Below are 19883 nucleotides of genomic sequence, written 5' to 3'. Positions count from 1 at the left end.
AGCAATAAGGCAGAATGTATTTCATGACCTGCATTTTACGGGAATGTCAAACAAAGTTAGCTCGATAATCTGCCAGTTTAATTTGTCGCGATGCTGGAGAAAAAATCTGGTGGTTTTATACAGTTAGACAGTCACCGAGGCGCTCTAGCAACCAACGACCGTTATAGCACCGCATGAAATTCACTGGAGGCCCCATTTAGAACGCCATAGGTTGCCGTCCCCTGCAACCCGCCTTCCCTGTCCCTACAAGTATGCCCAGCGGGCTTATACCAAACGTGTTGGCTGAGAAAGGCTGGGAAACTGCGCCGACACGCTGCCACGTAATTGCCTATGACGGCGCTGCGTACACCGTTCGTGCGGTGGGCGCCGAGCAAACGTTACCGGGTTTTAAAGATGTCTGCGGTTTTTATCCCAAAGTAGTTGTGACGGCTACGGCATGCGTGCTATTGATTGCCCGCAAGTTAGGTAGAGGGAAAGAAATGTAGCGGCTAGCTGTGAAGGGAGGTTTTAACGCTCTTTTTTATTGTTCTCCTCGTCACCATCCATCGGGCGATTTATAGTTTTTGATCGTAGCGGCTGTAGTGAAGAAATTTCGCTTTAGGAAAGCTGAAAAAAAAAGAGAATCCTGCTACGCCTCGCTTTCTCGCCCCCACTCCTCCTTAATTGCCAGCGTTAAGTTTACAAACAGACAGCAACCTAGCATAGGCTGCGTAGGAGAAAGACAAATAGCTTGGACAGGGCACATCCGGATACAGACGGTGGACGTCGGTCATGAATTTGCCAAGATTAGCCGACGCATGCCCCTACAAAAACTAGACGAGGGCTGTCCAAAAGGCCGGATTTTATGTACACTATAAAGACATCCCCTCGTTGCTTTCGGCTTTTGTCGGTAGTGTAAAAGCGCATGCGCGTTATTGACATTTTACACGTGCAGGAATACTTCGGGGTTCTGGCGTCCGTCTTACAGCTGCTCCAGAACGTGAAGAGCAGGTGAGAGCGACTGTGCCAGAACTCCAGAGCCCCAGCTTACCTGTACCGCTGAAAAGGTGTGGGAACACCCGTAACCCTTGATAGCCACGTTCAGGATATGTTGCAAACCACACTGGTTTGCAACATATTCTTATGCTTTTTGCACTCTTCAATATTTTCGCGTGAGCACTAATGCCAGCGTGTAGTCACAGACATCACTAAACGTCAGAAGGATGGTACAAAACAATAAGGCACTTTCGAACGCAGTTCTATTATCAAATACTGTCAAATCCCGCTACAACTAAATTCACGAGGGGCTAAAAAAAGTTTTGCCGAGGGAGATGGGTTCCAGCGCTCATCATCCGTTCCGGATGCTCGGTTAGTGAAGCCTCCTAGCTGTGAGATCGTCCCTCTCATTACCGGAAATTTTAAGATGCGCTGGTGTTTAGATGACCTTGAAGGAGTGAATGAATCGTACATACACGCCAATCATTCGCTCGCCAATCTACATGCACGCACGGGGGAGGGGGAGGGAAGGCGTTTGGATGATGATGATGACAACTCACCATGCAATGATCGTCGGCTTTTTTGCAGCATCACGTCATCAATGGCCAATGTGCACATTATTTTTTTGTTTCTGTTCAACGCTGTCTGCGCTCGGCTGGATAGAAAACCTTAATAGAATATATGTGTGCCTTTAGTATGCTGCGCTATTTCGACACCTCCGGCGTCGTTTCCTCTTGTTTACTCCCATTATCGTGGCAAGTTGACCCAGCAGTTTGTCTATCAGTGGATACAGAAAGCTAAGTACCCTTTAATGTTACCCAGGGGCAGGTTTGTGTACCTGTCGTGCGAGTCGTGCGCAATCAATGCCTTTGTGGAAGTTAGCCCCCAGCTGAGATCCGTATTCTTAGGTGACCCCGCTTGGGGGATGAATCCTGGATCACACAGCATTGATTGTGGCCTTAATTTAAATTGATTTTGAAGCGAATAATGAAGGCGAGGACGCAGTGCTTTTTGTTTCTTTGTTTGTAGATCGTCACTGGCTACGGACAGTGCAGCCACTATTGCCCTTGCGAAATCACCTGAGGATATAAAAGCATCGCTTCTCCCAGGTTATTCTGTGATAAAATTATTTAAAGCACTTGCGAGGTTAATATCATGTCTTGAAAAGAGAGACAACGAGTTCGAGCGTCTTGCCACAACCCTGCTCCTTTCATCACATCCATCCTCGTATGGCCTCAGGGGCGTCAGCTGTGGCTGTAATGATCGAGCCACAGATGACATATCGTGCTACTAGGTGACTCCGTTTCAGTACTAGAAATGAAAATAATTCATCACCACCGTATAAAATAGGGCGTCACAAACAAGACAGATAGAAATATGTGCATTATGTATCTGCTGAGTGGAGAAAGGTTCTAAAATTTCGCTTTTCGGCGATACCGGCGCAGATTAAAAAAATTAAGCCCTTCCACTCAACGTGAAAGCTGTCGAAAGTGCGGAGAATGGATTCAGCAGAGGGGCTGTGGCACCGTTCTCCACTGTTTGCTACCACTCCTCACGCGCTCCCCCTCTCTTGATGAATAAAGCAGAGGTTTGCTCAATGTAATTCAATTTTCCCTCCTTCGCAATGCTCGCGCGCCTTCTACTGGGACAGCTCGCATCCTTTACATTTTGATTCTTGCTCTGCTTGGAAAAGAACAAGCAAAAGTTCTTTTTTTTTGTGCTTGCTTTCATACCGTAAAGACTCGGCGAAAGGCCAATGGCTTTGGGTGGCGGTGCAGCAAGAACAGTTCACCTTACTTAGCGACCCCACACAGCCTACTCGTCTAGGGACTGGTAAATGCAGAGACATGACACTTGATCTCACCTTTCTCAAGAATATCCAACAGCGTACGCATCGCTGGGTCAATTCGCACGTGAATATAAACAGTGACCACTACATACTCCAGACGCAACTCGATGTGATGCCGGGAACTTCCACGGGTGGCCGGGAGCATCGCATTACGAATTGGTACGCCTTCCGGCAGGCCCGCGAGGCGTCACCACGATCATTGAGTGACTTAGATACATGGGTGCGTGAACTACACCAGGACGTGTGGCAGCACACCACACTGGTTCCAGAGGAAGCCAATATACCGGAGGCGGATGCCCGCCTGGCTGGCCTCTGGGAAGCACTCCGGGGTCTTCGTACCCGATTGAAGTCGCATCCTCGCAATCGTTCGTTTCGTCGTAAGATAGCGCAAGTGCAACGAACTCTTGAGGAGCATGCGACGCGACTCTCAAACCAGCAGTGGTATTCTTTCTGCCAAGAGCTAGGCAATCAGCTCACTACTCGCAGGGCGTAGAACATCCTTCGACACCTCCTCAACGAAAACACCACCAAGATGGCGCAGCGCAATCAAATTGCGAAGCTTATTCACAACAACAAGACAAATCCGCGCGATCTCCTTTGAGCTTTGGCTGAACGATACCTCAGTACGTCCCCGCCAATTGACCCGCCTGCATATCAGGGAGCCCCCAACTCCCGGCTCCATGAGCTGTTTACGGCGGCAGAGACTCGGCGGGCCTTAATGGCCCTTAAAACAAGCACGACACCCGGTCCCGACGGCATAACCAACAAACTATTGCGCAATCTCGACGACCTCTCTATCCAGCAACTAACTCAGCTTTTCAACTCTCACTGGACACAGGGCACGCTCCCACCGGAATGGAATACGGCTCAGACCGCTCTCATTCCTAAACCTGGAAAACCTACTGATCAAAAGAATCTCCGCCCTATCTCAATTACTTCTTGTCTGGGCAAACGTTTTGAACATATGGTACTTCATCGACTTACCACCTACGTGGACGACAACCATCTCATACCGGAGACCATGTATGGATTTAGGATGGGCAAATCAACTCAGGATGTGATGATGATGGTTGGATTTTTATGTCGCAAGGCCAACTGGAACAAAGAGCGCTAAGTGAGTGGTTAGGTATGAGGAGTGAAGTATAAAACACTAAAATCGCTCAAGAAGAACGAAAGATCAGTTAAAGACAATGGTAGTGGCTGGTGTATAGGGCCAGTGTTTATTATGCATGGTAGAAAATGAGGTTTAAAAAGTGAACATCTGACAAATACTTAAAAACACTTAACGGAAACCCGCCGTGGTGGCTCAGTGGCTAAGGCGTTGCGCTGCTGAGCACGAGGTCGCGGGTTCGATTCCCGGCCGCGGCGGCCGCTTTTCTGATGGAGGCGAAAAGCAAAAACGCTCGTGTGTACGAGATTTCGGCGCACGTTAAAGATCCCCAGGTGGTCAAAATTAATCCGGAGCCCTCCACTACGGCGCGCCTCATCGCCTGCGTTGCGTCGGCGCGTTAAACCGTACAATCAATCAATCAACTCTTTACGGAAATCATAGCATCGTCACCCAAAAACAAAGATGGGTGGAGTGGAATGTGTTGTCTGTAGAGTTGGGGAAAGTGTTTGTGTCGTGTTGTGTCAAGTTCCTTGCAGTGAATGAGTATGTGAACTACGGATAGGGCCCCTCCGCACCTGCTACACAGGGGTCTTGAAGATCCCGTGAGCAGATACGAGTGTGCTGCATGTGTGTGCCCTATCCGTAGCCGAGCAAAGGTAACTTCTGTTTATCTGTTGCGTGTGTCGGTAGTGTATGGTCCCAAGTGTGGTTTTATTACGTGTAGTTTGTTGTCTGTCTGTTCACTCCAGTGTGTTTGCCATGTTTTGAGAAGGTGTTGTCTGATGTGCGGCTTCATGTCAGGGTAAGGTAGTGTTGTTATGTTAGCCGTGTCTTGCAGTGCAGCACCGGCAGCCATTTTATCCGCAACCTCATTTCCTGCGATAACGGAGTGGCCTGGAATCCAGCATATAGTTATTTCAGGGCTTGAGTTGTATGCAGATATAATGGCTTTAAAAGTTTTCAGATTGCTTTCCAGAGGCCAACGCCCGTACAACAGAAAGGGAGTCCTTGTACACAACTTACTTTGGTATTCGGTGTTGGATAATGTTATGTAAAATCATTAATATTCTATATGCTTCGGCCGTAAAAATACTGTTATGGACATTCATCGTCTTACAGACCTGAAAGTTCTCTCCATGCGCAGCACAAGACACAGCAGTGGCAATCTTTGATGCGTCGCTGTAAAATTCCGCGCATCCGTGCTTGTCCTGTAAAAACAAGAAATGTTGCAGAATCGAAATCCTTGGTGCCCTGTTTTTATCGAGTTGAGTAAACGACATATCACACGACACAGGGTGAAGATTCCAAGGTAGCGTAAAATAAATGATGGGTGTCTTGTGTATGTCTATAAAGGGAACCTTGAGCTCAGAAGCTTCCTCTTTCACCCTAAGTGAGAAAGGCAAAGAAATGGATGGGCGGTTTAAAAAGAAGTGTTGTGTGGGTGTATCGTTAAGAGTGGAATTAAAAGGATGGTTAGTCACTCAGGATGTCCTGTTCCAACTCCATCATGACATAGTCAAAAGTACCGCAGTGTCACCCCAAAGACACAAGAGCTATACTCAGCCTCGACCATAAAGGGGCGTTTGACAATTTTCACCGCGCCGCCATTTACCAAGGACTCACTGGCATCAATGTCGGCCTCCGCACCTTCAATTATGTTCAAGCGTTTCTCACTGGTCGCACAGCGTGCATAACCTTGGGAGATCTTAGGTCTGATGTTCTGCCAATGGGTACTAGGGGAAAACCGCAAGGATCTGTGCTATCCCCTTTCTTATTTAACCTAGCTCTGCGAGACATACCTCCACCGCTCCAGCGTATCACGCAGCTCCGGCACAGCCTCTGCGCTGATGATATCACTCTATGGATGGCGGGGGGCTCGGATGGCAGTATCGAGGAGGCGCTTCAGAAGGGCATGCTCGCAATTGAAACTCTGGTAACAGCTAAAGGACTTACCTGCTCGCCACAGAAATCGGCATTGCTTACCATACACCCTGGATGACGTCAACCTTCGGGATCGCTACTCCTCCAAGTATATACAACCCGAGGGCATCCCATTCCCAGAGTGACTACACTCCGTATACTTGGTTTGACCATCCAGGCCAACGGGCGTAACACAACTACGATCGAGACCCTGTCACACTTCTCCCAGCAGGTAGGGCGAATGCTTGCCCGGGTGGCCAACCGGCGCCAGGGAATGCCTGAGTCGACACTTCTCCGACTGGTACGTACATTTATAGTTGCTAAATGTGCGTACGCACTACCCTACCTTGAACTCTAAAAGCTGGAGACACAAAAAGTCGATGCCCTGCTCCGCAAAGCTTATAAGCAGGCCCTTGGACTCCCTTCAACCACTTCCACGACATTATTCTCAGCTCTTGGAGCTCACAATATGATTGCTGAAATTACAGAAGCAGTGCGTACAGCGCACATTCAGCGTCTAGCGAAATCTCCTGTAGGTCGCACGCTTCTCACGCGTTTGGGGATCACCATACCGCTACGAACCCCTGACGTTCGCTCCTTACCGACAGCTCTTCAAGAAGCCATACACGCGACCCCGCTACCTCGCAACATGAACCCGGATCTAACCAGAGAGAAGGCAAGCACGAGTTCGGCAGCTAACCAAAACACTCCGCAAGTAGTCCAACGTATGGTACACTTACACTATGCCTTTGCCCAACGACCCAGCTGCTACGCGGTCGCCTACACCTATCCAGGGACCAGCTTCACGGCCTGCACCGTTCCAACGCCGAATATAGCGGCTGCTGAGGAATGCGCCATTTCCCTGGCCATAGTACGGATAGCGGCCTCTGGAAGCCCAGGAACCATCGTCACGGACAGCAAGGGCGCCTATCGCACTATATCGAACGGCCTCGGAAGCCCTCATACGCTAGCACTTTTATTGACCATTCCCGATATGCACACACTTCCGCAAATCAACCTCATATGGGCACCGGCACATGCTGGGCTAGAGGGAAATGAGGCGTCACACGATTGGGCTTGTGAATGCACGAACCAGGACCCAGTCGATCGACCCGTCTCTCCCGACTTGCACTGGCACCCGTTGCTCACATACAGCGACATTCTTCAGTACTACCGCGAAACTCGTAAACAGTATCCTAACCCCTCCCCCCACTTTACCCGACAACAGACTATCACACTCAGACTCATACAAACGAATACTTACCCACACTCCAGACTGTTCAGCCGCATACACCCAGAACCTTATACCGACCAATGTCCAAGATGCAGGATTGATTAAGCCACACTCACACACATAATCTGGGCTTGCACGAAGGCACCACCGAGTCATCACGACTGGGAGGCAGCTCTGCACAGCAACGACACGGAGACCCAACTGCGGCTGGTCCGCCTGGCTCTGGCGCGCCGGCACCGGTGGCCCGCCCTCACGAGGGCACCGGGGTGTCGGGGCGTGCGGGATTGGGGGACTTGGCCGTTCTCACACGGGTCGCTGAGGTGAGGGGGCTTGGAAACATAGGCAACGGCTGAGGCCCACCGCTGAGACTCCAACGCCTTGTCTGCTGGGCCTCCCGCAAGGGGCTCAACAGAATAAAAGTTTCTCTCTCTCTCTCTCTCTCTCTCTCTCTCTCTCTCTCTCTCTCTCTCTCTCTGGGGTTCATTTGTTTCTGGCGGCTTTTGGTCGTCGTAAACCGGCGCTTCTCCCACCTCACGTCTCCTTGCATCTTGCGAAGCTGGCGGGTTTCTCCCAGGCGTTGATTCATTCGATGAGTCTGGAACCTCACCTTCAGGGACTGGGGCTAAGTGGATTCGGTTCCTTCTCAGTTGGTCTGTGTCTGTCTCCACGATGTAAGACCTCGGAGACCCCGCCGATGAAAGCACCGTTCCAGTCTTGTTCTGGTTCTTTATCCACACAGTTTCTCCCGGCTCTAAATCACGGAGGATCCGAGCCCCGTGCCTTCTGTCGTGGTTTCTCTTTTGCTGGGCTGCTCGGCGCAGTTCCCACGCCCGGAGCGCTGTATGGTCGACAACAGCGGGATCTAGCGAACTAGACACTGCCGGAACAGACGTTCTCAGACGCCGTCCCATTAACAACTCCGCAGGGCTAAAGCCATTTGCAAGTGGCGTGGCTCTGTACGCCTGAAGAGCAACATAACTGTCCCCCGTTTTCTGTAGGCTCTTCTTTATGATCCGCACGGCTGCCTCAACGAAGCCATTGCTTTGCGGAAACCTGGGGCTTGATGTTACGTGTTCGAAGCCCCATTCTTCCGCGAACTGGCGGAAAGCAGAGCCATCAAGTTTTTTGAACTGAGGTCCATTGTCGCTGAAAACTGTCTCAGGCGTGCCATGCCTTGCGAAAATAGACTTCACGTGCTTGATAACTTCTTGCGCTGTCATACTCGGAAGCAGGGCGATCTCGGGATACCTTGAATAATAATCGGTCACAAGCAAGTAGTTCTTCCCTCCACAGTGAAACATGTCCATGGCAACTTTCTGCCATGGTCGATCGGGAAAATCAGATGGCATCAACGGCTCACGTCTGTATCCCTGTTCTTTAACGCACTGTGTACATCGGCGAACAAGCTCTTCGATTTCTGTCGATACACCCGGCCACCATACCGACTCTCGGGCTCTTGCTCGACACTTAACAATTCCTTGATGTCCCTGGTGTATATTCGCGAGTATTTCTTTGCGCATGGGCCCAGGAATTATAATCCTTGATCCTTTCATGAGAAGGCCATCTTGAACAGCTATGTCTGACCTGTGCTGCCAATAATCTTTACATTCGAAAGGGAGCTCTTTGCGGTCTGGCCATCCATCATTGCAGTAGCTGCTCAACTTGCTGCAAATTGGATCTGCCGCTTGCTCTCGTCGAATTTCCGCAAGTCTCTTGTCAGTTGACGGAAGATTGGCAATTACGCTTCTAACGTAGCATGCAACTTCTTCTTCAAGCTCAGTGCTATCTCGGTGAGGTAGCGGCTGTCGAGACAGAGCGTCAGCAGCAACAAGGTCCTTGCCCGGCACATGTGTCATTTTATAGGAAAAACGCATCATGCGCATTTTTAGCCTTTGTAGACTGGGAGTGATATCCGACAAATGTTTCGACATGAAAATCGGAACTAACGGCTTATGGTCAGTTTCAATGGTAAACTGTAATCCAGTGACATACTCCTGAAACTTCTCACATGCCCAGGTCACAGCAAGGCCTTCTTTCTCAATCTGAGCGTACCTCCTTTCTGTCTCTGACAGGCTACGGGATGCGTACGCTACAGGTCGATAGACTCCATCTTTCTGCTTCTGTCGCAGAACTGCACCTAACCCGAACGATGAGGCATCTGCTGAAACTACAGTCATGTTCTCTGGGTCGAATACTGATAGAACTGGACTTTCAGACAGCTTTTTCTTCAGCAGTTCGAAGCTTTTCTGTTGGGCTGAGGTCCATACCCACTCGCTTTTCGCGTTTAGAAGAGCGTTCATGGGGTGAGCTATTTCTGACATGTTCGGGACAAACTTCATCAGGTAGTTTGCCATTCCGAGAAACCTTCTCAGCTCCTGAGTGTTTGATGGTGGTCTCATGTCAATGATAGCCTGCACTTTTGACGGGTCGGCATGAATTCCTTGGTTATCAACGATGTGTCCCAAGAACTTTACCCTTTGAACATTGAACTCGCACTTTTCACGGTTCAACGTGACGCCATGTTTCTGTAACCTTTCCAGAACCGCTCTGAGACGGGCGTTATGCTCTGCTTGTGTCCTGCCGTAGATCAGGATATCATCCATGTTACACACGACGCCTTCCAGGTTATCCAAAAACTGTGACATCTTCCTTTGGAAGAATTCAGGCGCTGAACTGATTCCGAACGGTAGTCTCTTGAACCGGTACCTGCCAAATGGCGTTATGAACGTGGTCATGCTTCGAGACTCTTCCGCAAGCTCAAACTGCCAAAATCCTGAATTGGCGTCGACTTTGGAGAAGTACTGGGCTCCGGCAAGTTGCGCAAGGACATGTTCACTGACAGGCAGAGGGTGAACTTCTCGCTCTACAAACTTGTTTAGCTCAGTCAGGTCTACGCATATGCGTACATCTCCGTCAGGTTTCTGAACAATGACCATTCCAGAACACCATTCTGTTGGCTCCTCAACTGGCTCGATAACATCAAGCTGAACCATCTCTTGAAGTTTTGCTTTGGCCTTCGACATTAATGGTATGGCAACTTTTCGAGGAGTGGTCAACGCTAACGGTACAGCATCTTCTTTAAGCTTGATCTTGTATGCGAGCTTAATTTTACCAAGACCGGAGAACAGCTTGGGAAACTCACCCTGTGGGTTGACAGCTTCGCTTTTCTGAATGATGACTTGATCAAGACGTTTTACAATGCCTAGTTCTTCGCTAGCTTTCCTTGACAGGAGAGGCATCTGAAGACCATCCACAACGTAGATGCTTCCTTTCATCGACGTGTCGCGGTATGACATGTCTGCCGTTATCATGCCGGAAACAGGAAGTTGTCGCTCATTGGGTCCCTTCAAAACCTTGTCTGGCTTCTGGAGATGAAGATCCCTGAAATATCTCCGGTACGTTTTCACAGGAATCACAGTCACATCAGCTCCAGTGTCAACTTTGAAGGTGACGGGCGACCCATTGATGTCCACAGTAGCCATCCACTTGTCGTCGAAGCTGGATGAGACGGCTCCGAGAAATGCATCGTTGCTACTAACGATCTCGCGGACCGATGCTCCTCCTTTGCAGACACGGGCAAAATGTCCCTTTTTGCGGCACTTGTTGCACGTCGCGGTTTGTGCAGGGCACTTCCCTGTAGTGTGCGGCGAGTAGCCACAGAACATACACTGCTTTGCTTCGGATTCAGGCGGCTTCTTGTCTCGTGTTGCAGACCCCTTCCGATTTCTTGGAGGTACAGTCATTTTACGAGTCTGGACGACTCTGTCCACGTTTCCTTCCTTATCTCCGTGGAGCGTAGCAGCTTGTTCTTTTACGACTTCAGACTGTCGCGCCATGTTGGTGGCCTTTTCGAGGGTAAGCTCCGCATCCAGCTGCATTCGTTCAGACAGCTTGCGGTCCCTGATGCCCACTACTATCCGGTCCCGGATCATCTCGTCATGCAGTTCTCCGAAACTGCACAACTTGGCCAGTCGGTGTAGCTCAGTGACGAACTCTTCGACACCTTCTCCTTCCCGCTGTTCTCTTCTGAAGAATGTCGCTCTTTCGTACACGACATTTCTTCGAACTACGAAGTGGTTCTCGAACGCCTGCAAAACATCGTTGTAGCTGTTCTTCTGTTCCTCTGTCAACTTGAATGAGGCAAAGATGTCTTCTGCCTTGTCGCCCATAAAGTAGACCAATGCGTAGACTTGTTCCACCGCGCATTTCGAGGCGAGGCCACTCACGATGCGAAAACGTTCAAAACGCCGCTTCCATTGCGGCCACTCACTTGGGCTTGCGAAAGTAAATTCCTCCGGAGGCTTGCATTGAAAACTGGACATGGCCATTTTTCCTTCCTGGGCTTGCGACCCCTCCATCGGTGCCTTCGTAGCAGGTTCGAACGTACGCTGCCACCATGTAGTGTTCGCGGAGCGCGAGAAACATACAGCCGACACGTCTGGCGTTCAGTCTGAGAGTGCCTTTATTTTTCGCTTCCCCTCCCCGGGTCGCGCCCTCGTATTTCCTGCGTCGGGCCGAGCCGCCGGCTGCGCGCCGTCGGCTCGGGTTTCCCTTGCGTCTCGGCGTAAACACACAGCACACAATCCATGCTGTGAAGGTGGTTGGACAGCAAAGCTTTAAACGACACCCACAACAATTCCCCATGCGACGTCACTTGAATTCACAAACGTGGCTCTACAAAGAGTGAAACAAGAGATTGTGCCAGCCGTTACTTGGAATTCGCGGGGCGGCGTCCCGAACGCAACAGCGTCAGCCACGGCCGGGCTATAGCGACGCAAGCCGCCGCTGTAGCCCTGCCGTGCATCGGCAGATAGAAAACGGCGAGGAGCGTCATTCGAAGGGTGAGACAGCGGAACCTAGCCATTCAGATGTGCTAGCTCGGGGCTACACCACCTCGCAACACAAGCGCAGACACCAACACTATTCGGCATGGGAGCTTAGTGATTACTATTTATGCCGATTTAAACTAGTTAGCTGAGTAAGTTTGTGAATTGCTAGAAATATGTGGAAACTTTTATAATCGCTATTTATCAGGACGAGTTGCTCCTTACGCCTTTTGTAATACCTCTTAAAACACAACGCAATTGGTATTCATCAATTTAGAAAACGGATACCCATTTATGGCAAGCAGTGCGCAAAAAATAGCGTTTGTCTAGCGGCCAGATGTCTGTACGTGGTCTCTACATTTTGTTCTCCCTTCCTTCAAACCAATCCTTAAGGTATCGTTGACGTATGACCCCTTAAGTCCGTCGCGTCCGGGTTGCTCAGGGGGTGCTGTCGAACAAGTTAATCAAGCCGTGCGAAGGAAGCCCGCATTGGACGTGAAGCTGCGCTAAAACAGGCCCAAAACAACCGTCGCTAAAGCAGACGACAAAACCGTACAGCCGACGCGCCCGCCCACGCTCCTCCGCGCGGGGAATTCTGGGTAAATTCTCCGCGCCATCCACAGTGTGCTCCGTGAGTAAATCCACCCCCCACCCCTTATTGTTCCTCACGCCGCGAAAGAACTGCTTGCTGGTAGAGGTTGAAAGCCTTGCTTTGAAACAGCTAAGTGGCCGGAATCGAACCAGGGTCCCTCGCGTTATGAACCCGGCCTCTATACGATTGATCCTTTTCTTTTTAAAGGCGATAGTCTTTCTTGGGCTACTTCAACCCAGAAATTTTGGTCTGTCTGTCTGTCTGTCTGTCTGTCTGTCTGTCTGTGACTCGATTCAGCCACCCGACCAAAGCGAAAGGGAACCTGCGCAATAGTCTTATATACTCACAGCCAAATCTAAACGTCTAAGTCCGGTTTATATGTCCATACTTGTCAACATGGTTGAACAAGAACAAGACAGCGCAAATATGAGAAAGATAATTAATACACAAGGGATATTTACAGTGTTCCTTTATAAAAAAAATTCATAGATGCTTGATTTTCGCTAAATAAATACTACATTCACTGCAGAAAAAAATTCAGACTGTCCCCTGCTGTCGCCCGCGCCACTAAAGCTTGTTGCGGTATTTTCAAAAATGAAGCGCCAACAGTTACGAAAGGTTCCACTAGATAGATTCCACGTCCTACTTGGAACGCACGTGGACTAGGGCAACGCGGTTCTATAAACGTTGAAGTGGGGCGCCTCGATTCATCCGCGTCTCCGCCGTAATGGAGCGCTGGCATCGAGGAACCCGGCCAGCACTGGAACGCGGTAAGTTTAAATACACCTGGGCAAACCTTTAGTGTGTTTACCTTGGGAGGAGCGCGACGGAAGAGGAACAGCACAAGAGGTGAGCGTGAAAGCAAAGGGAGGCATATACTCGGCAAATGTCGGCAGAGACTATCGTCTTTTGTTGGCATTTGCAAACGAAAGGAGCAGATAGGCGGCCATTTTTTTGCGTTGTTTTCCTCATGGTCAAAACGGTTGAGAAAACCTAGACAACCAAAGAATCCGCCACGAGAAAGCTTCGCGTTCGGCCATCGTTGTCTCCGAAAAGGCGTTGCTATGGGCACAACCCAATGGTTGGTTACAGTGTTACAGTGACCTGCAGCTGTATTATGATCACTGTGTCAGTGGCGAATGTTTCGTCTGGCGAGAGAGTTGCGACTTAGACAACCCAGCACCAAAGTCGTTAAATGTAAAGCCAAAAATTCCCCCCCAGTGTAAATTATTCAAAATATACCGTCCTATTTTTTCTCGCTGTATATAGCTCCCTTCGGGCAGCAGAGTTGGGCGCCCGCCATCTTGAGTTCCAATGTTGTGCGGGAAAGCCACCCGTCGCGCATGTAATAGCCACCGCGCCGGTTCCAGCGGCGGTGCGAAGTCGGCGCAAGCGTGTGCTGCCGGCCGCTTCGTGGAGCAGCCGCAACCGCTGACCTGCGCACAACTGGAAAAGGAGTTCTGTGCGCTGCCATGAAAGGGGGCTTTCCTTTGATGATGGAAGTGGCGGAGTGGCGGCTTGTGGAAATCAGACGCGAAACTCTGGCGAAGCGTACAGGAACTCTACTTATCACGTTCCGTAGACGGGATGAAATTTTAATGTATAATTTTTGAGCCCGCTGAAGGTTTAGTGATGACGATGGGACACTCGAGAACACAGAAATGCATTTCGAAAAAATTCCGGCTTCGTGCGCTGGCTATAGAGAAACATCTGTCTTCTGTCACCCCCATGCCGCTATCACGTGCTCAGTTCATCGCCCACCTACAGTGAACACGACACCACACTGATCAAGCATACCGCTTTCACCGACTTGTATATACCTGACTGGAAATTGATGTGTTATGCATGTTCCATAAAAAAACAACGAGGAGGTTGCTTTGAATAATTTTTGTGCTTCTTCTGCACACAAAAAATGGATATCGCGTTAACCTTTTTCTGTGTGGTCCAAGGTCTTTCCAGTTTTTAATGCTACGAGTGTGCAAAAACCTGGTGGCATCCTTGATCGTACATTCGATCCTGCTGGCGGCCCTTTCTTTCCCTGCTGTATTGGGGCCTCAGTGGACCACGTACAGTGACGTAGTAAGTACGCTGGTGTCTAACTGTCCGAATCCATTGCGTGTCTCCAGATCTCCTTATCTCCTCCCTCGCCAAGTTGTTATCAGTACTCTTCTTTTCCTAATCCCGTCTCTCGGTGGCCATTCTGTTGCAGTGGTGGTCCACCCGTTATTAGGTTTCCGCGTCACATTCCCAGCACAAATCAACTTTTTTCTCCTTATCTCAGCTACGACGTCTTTCATCCGAGGTTGCTCCAAAATGCAAGACTATCGATACTACCTGTGAGCCTAACTTCGATTACTCTTTTGTTCGCGACTTGTTGTGTTGACCAAAGCTTGCTTTGGAGGTGCTTAGTAAGTCTCCCAGTTTCTTCCCAATAAGCCATCACCGGTAGGATATGTTGTATGCATTTCTTTCAGTGACAAAGTAGCGTACTGTCAGCCTCGCTGCTCCCATCGGTGAATTGGCGTTACTACCTTTTGGCACACCTTAAATTGGCTTTTATAACTGTAACATGCGCAGAACGCTGCGCGTGAAACCGTGCGCTGGTTGCGAAACACCCCTCACGTTTTTGATCGAGATTTGGAGCTGCCAGCCGGGTGTCATCCGCGCACTTCTATCGCCGCAACAAAGACAGTTTGCCGTAGGAACGTGGGTACCGAATCGCAAACTACCCTCTCAGACATGTCTCTAGGAATCTCAACACCCTCGCCACATGTCTGAATTGCTGCGTCTAACAAAAAGGATTCGTCACTACCATCTCAAACTGGCGCAAAACACCCCCAATCTGGATATTGCCGTATTGCGTAACTCCCGAGCGAATGAACACTATTGTTGCATGCTTAGGGTAATGCAACTTGAGCCACCAGCAACTTGCACTCCCCACCCGGGGTCTCGTGCAGGACTGGCTGTGCAAGAGCATGCTCTCGCTGAAGCTGTACGCGGCCATGGCGTCCATCAACTGGATGTTCGTCGAAGGCCTGCTTCTGCACTCACGTAACGCCGTCTCCGTCTTCCAGCAGGACGCGCCCTTCAAGCTGTACTACGTCATCGGATGGGGTGAGAGGACGTTTGTCTGTTCACATGGCACCCCCTCCCCTCTTTTCTTTTTACGTATATCGCTGTATCCCTCAGATTTCCTAGACTGGGATTCAACTTTGTTCAGTACGCGTTAGACCCAGGTTCTCAGGCTTTTATTCGGGTTCGTTTTACACAGCTGTCCTGGATAAATATTAGTCAAGGAAGTCCTAGCGGTTACTGGTACCAGAAAACTCATAATAGTACGTGAAAGCAGGATACGTCGGAAGAAATTACTGGGACACTTAAGCAATCCTTACGACTTAGTGAATGCTAAATGTGCCTGATTGCCGAACGTGTCCTCTCATTGTCACCATCACCTCCTTCCTTTGCGTAATTATCTTCTTCTCTCTGTTACTATGACTGAGCACCGTAACAAATCACCCTCGTCAGGCCTACAGTTAGGCCTAATAAGGTTACATAGCCTTAGCGCTTAGCATTAGAGCGTGCCAAGCAAAGTCAAAATTTTTGTACGTCAAGCTGCGGACACCGGTTGACAGCATTCAAGCTCGCAGTGCAACCTTAGGCTTGACGTCATGCCGACACATACCCGTGTTTGCCTTGGTAGCACGGCAGCTGTGCTGATGTGCTGACAGTGCCGTACGATCCCAGCTTCTAGTGGGGGCCGCATGATGATTACGTCATATTAACCTAAGGCGATGCCAACATACCCGTGTTCGCATTGCCAAGCAAAGAGGGCACTTAGCTGGAACGTAATTTGCTGCTCGCCAGATTGCTACTTCTGTAATTGTTACTCTCAAAATTACTCATGTAGGCCACAGAACGTGTCTCTAATACACATTTATAAGCAAAACGCCACAGTACCGCCTTCACTAGGTTCACCTTCAGTCAGAGCCATGGAGCCGTGGTGGAGTTGGGGATCCGTGTTCGACTTGCATTCTAGAGGCATTCAGTTGCATCCGAATCCAGACCGAAATTTACAGAACGTTCTTTTCAACTGAATGTCTACTTTTATTCGCTTCGTGCCCCCAGCCATCTTGTCTGTCATTTATTGTTTACGACGTCGGATTTTTGGCCCGCGTAATCAAGTAATCCTTTCGCCTTAAAAAAAAGAGATTCGAACTGCATGCAAATAAGACACGACAACGGCTAGTAAAAAAGGAAGGAAAACAAAAAAAAAAGGAGGGACAAAAAAGGAAAGAAAAGAATTGGAGGAAGGGAAGGAATGTAAAGAAAGGAAAGGAAAGGTAAGGAAGACGAACAAATGAGAACACAGGTATTGAATAAAAACACGCACAGGATTACAGAGGGAAGCCCGGCAGGATATATGGATGCTCTCTCAGTAAAAGACCGGATTGTTCAGTGAATAAGACGGCGGCACGGAAAATATCCCCTTAGCAGGAATTCAATACTCTGACACCGAATGAAAAAATTAGGAATAAAAGCATTTCAAGTACCTTAGTAGTATAAGGAGGAGTGTCGGCGGGAGAAGAAAATGTGTTCTATTGATTACAAGACGCCCAGTGCGACAAAGAAGCCAGCCCACAGCGGTGCAAATAATAAGTAAGTTTCCGGAAATGATAGCGAAAACTCGTGAAAGGGACCTCACAAGCTCGCCATTAGATGGTACGGCACTGCCATTAGAACCGGAGGTGCTCTGGCTCGGAATCTGAATGAGTGACGGTAGCCGTGCTTTGTAGGAGGCAAAATCTACTTAACCACGCCGAAAGTGCAATTTACAGGCAGAAGAACCTTCCCCACCAAGCCGTCCAATCTCATACCTGCAATAGCTACCACTGGGTCATCAAAGAGGATGCCTGCATTCCTTGGACAGAGAATTAACATAAAAAAGGAGTAGAGACGTTAGGGCTCGAAGTAGGGCTGGGGTTTTCGGGGTCGACATGGTAGGGAAAACTGGATGACCGTCGTTGGGAGTTTTAATGCTGAGCTGGGCCTAGCTTACGAAGGGCCAGGACAATGGCTAAATATTCTAAGTGAAAAGATAAAGTTAAGTTATGTATGAAGAGAAAAAAACGCCCGATTTAAGCCACGAGAGAAAATGAACTGAGCCTCCTTTCTCATATTACTGAGGGAGGGATTAGCTGCGATACCGACATGGGAGGGAAAAGCGGTGAGATGAAATTCGTGTGCATACCGGTATTCAATACTCCAAAGCGTACAAATGAGACTGCGAAATTCATATATACTGTGAATATCCTTAGCTGCGGAGAAAAAACAGCAATTTTTCAGCGTGAATGTGCACCTCAACTCCTGAATGCACGGGGATCGAACTAAGCGTAATAAACAGTACGAGTAAAGGACAGACCCCTGTGGAACACCACGCGCTTGTCTCTAGGCAAAGAGGAGAGGCGAGCGGACAAGAAAAAAAAAAAATCATTCAAACGCAATTCTAGCAAGGCCTTGTTTCTTCGGGAGTGGAAGAATCTTAGCCGGTAGGCACTTATGCGGGACCACGTAGAAGCTGCAAAAGCTCCTTAGGCAGCAGGATGGGTGCAGACTCGTTAAAGGGACAGACAACCGATTTTTATCGAGTATATATTCTCTAGAAACGGTTTTGCTGATAACGCCCTAGAACTTTTTAAATCGAAATTTTTAGATCTACGAGCAGTATGTGTCCCTCTCAAAAATAATGCTAGCAACCATGGCATAGAGTAGCTCGGCAACATACTTTTGTCTGTATGCGAAATGAAAAAAGATATTTAAAAAATTGTCCCCAGCTAAAAAAGTTTGAATCGCAGGCTTTCCTGTTCCTTTATGTGTGTTTTTAATGCAATGGTCTATTTTGCACGAATGCGCCATCTGTTGGGATAGACGATAGCTAGAATCTGGCTTAACGTTGTGGAGGTGGGAAGTTCGATCCTCCCCGGGCGCGACGTTTTTTTTTTTTTTTTAAAGCTGCCATTGGTGTATTTTCAAACTGAAATCAAATATTTTGGCAGAACAAACGCACCCTGACTCAGGCAGAATCGTCAAAGCTCCTTCACTGGGTCTGTTTACTGAACGCTGCCGCTGATTGTGGGCATGGAGGCTCAGTTAGACACACTGAGAGTACCCCAGCCAACGTTAACTTTAAAGATACTTTCTATAAACGTTGACCCCAGCGATGGTGGGCGGCGTGTTTTTAAAATTTTCAAAATAATGTTTAGAAATACATATACAATTTAACCTTGTACAAATACTTGTATTAAAAGGTTTTCGATACTTAAATAAACGTTTCAGCAGTTACAGAAGCTGCTAGGTTTGCAGGTCACGTGACAGGGACACATATTGTAGTGTCACGTTTCGACACTGCGAACCGCCACCCTTCCTATTTCAGGAAGTTTGCTACCAAATTAAAATTATTTCCGACAATTTGTTTAGAAATTGCTTGTGGTTACCGGGCTATATAAAACGCTGGCTTTCATATGAGCTAGAGAACATATACGCGACAAAAATCGGTTGTCTGTCCCTTAACCAAAGAGTTTGAGCCCGCTAACTATAATGCCATCAGGTCCAGGAACCGCACCAGAAGCGCGACGCCTTGCGGTCTCTGCTTCAGGATTGCCTCCTCAAAATTTCCGTCGTCATTTTTCTTTACACGTGGCAAAAGGTTTTACGAATCCTTCTGTACTGTGTGCAGGATTTTCGAGGCTTTTATTTGCAGCTTTTTTTTACAACAAACAATCAGGAGAATAAGAGCCGAATCGTCTCGTTACATTTCGAAGATACTGCAGCACTGTTTCACCTGCACAGGGATATAGCCAAAATGCGAGCACCAAGCGGCTAGCAAACGAATGGCACACTCAAAAAGGCTTTTTTTTTTTTGCTTTCCCAGGAATGCTGGCGCTCTGTGTTCTAGCGTGGAGTCTGGTCATGTAGTCGCGCATGCGCAGCTACTGCTAGCGTGGATATGGCAGCTTTGTCTTTGTCTGGATCGTCAGCGGACCGATCATGGTTGCTTTGCTGGTATGTACGCCGCACTTGCACCAAAGGAGTGCGTTCAAGCTAATGACATGCGGTTAATAAACGTCCTGGACAGTAAAAGCTAGTAAACCGAAGCGAAACGGGATCGAAACACGAGCGAAAAAAGGAACAGGATGATGTTTCGACACTGTACAGGAGCATATAGGCGGGAAGCGTAGGAAACATAATTATTTATTTCGAACCACAAGCCACCTACGGTTCCGTTCATTTTGTGGGGTTAGCTTTTCGTATAATTTATTCGGGGAGTACTATTTTTGAGCCCTTGTTTGCAAATACAGGACTTAGTAGAAAAACAGTTT

At 48.8% G+C, this 19883-nt stretch overlaps 1 protein-coding gene across 1 annotated transcript in view; it reads left to right on the top strand.

The window, feature by feature from the left end:
• LOC144167638 (vasoactive intestinal polypeptide receptor-like) overlaps positions 1-19567 on the top strand; it is a 219616-nt gene extending 200049 nt beyond the window's left edge. Inside the window, exons 2-3 of the mRNA XM_077696828.1 lie at positions 15465-15621; positions 19436-19567. Of these exons, the coding sequence (XP_077552954.1) occupies positions 15483-15621; positions 19436-19479 (183 nt within the window). The 5' untranslated portion in view covers positions 15465-15482 and the 3' untranslated portion in view covers positions 19480-19567. The remainder of the gene's footprint in view (positions 1-15464; positions 15622-19435) is intronic.
• Positions 19568-19883: the final 316 nt, after the last annotated feature.

Source organism: Haemaphysalis longicornis, unplaced genomic scaffold (genome assembly GCF_048455015.1).
Source record: "Haemaphysalis longicornis isolate Haplotype H1 unplaced genomic scaffold, Haemaphysalis longicornis Haplotype H1 scaffold_2, whole genome shotgun sequence".
In the NCBI taxonomy this organism is placed as follows: Eukaryota; Metazoa; Arthropoda; class Arachnida; order Ixodida; family Ixodidae; genus Haemaphysalis; species Haemaphysalis longicornis.
The sequence above is the reverse complement of the archived record's forward strand: the minus strand, read 5'-3'. Positions and strand labels throughout refer to the sequence as shown.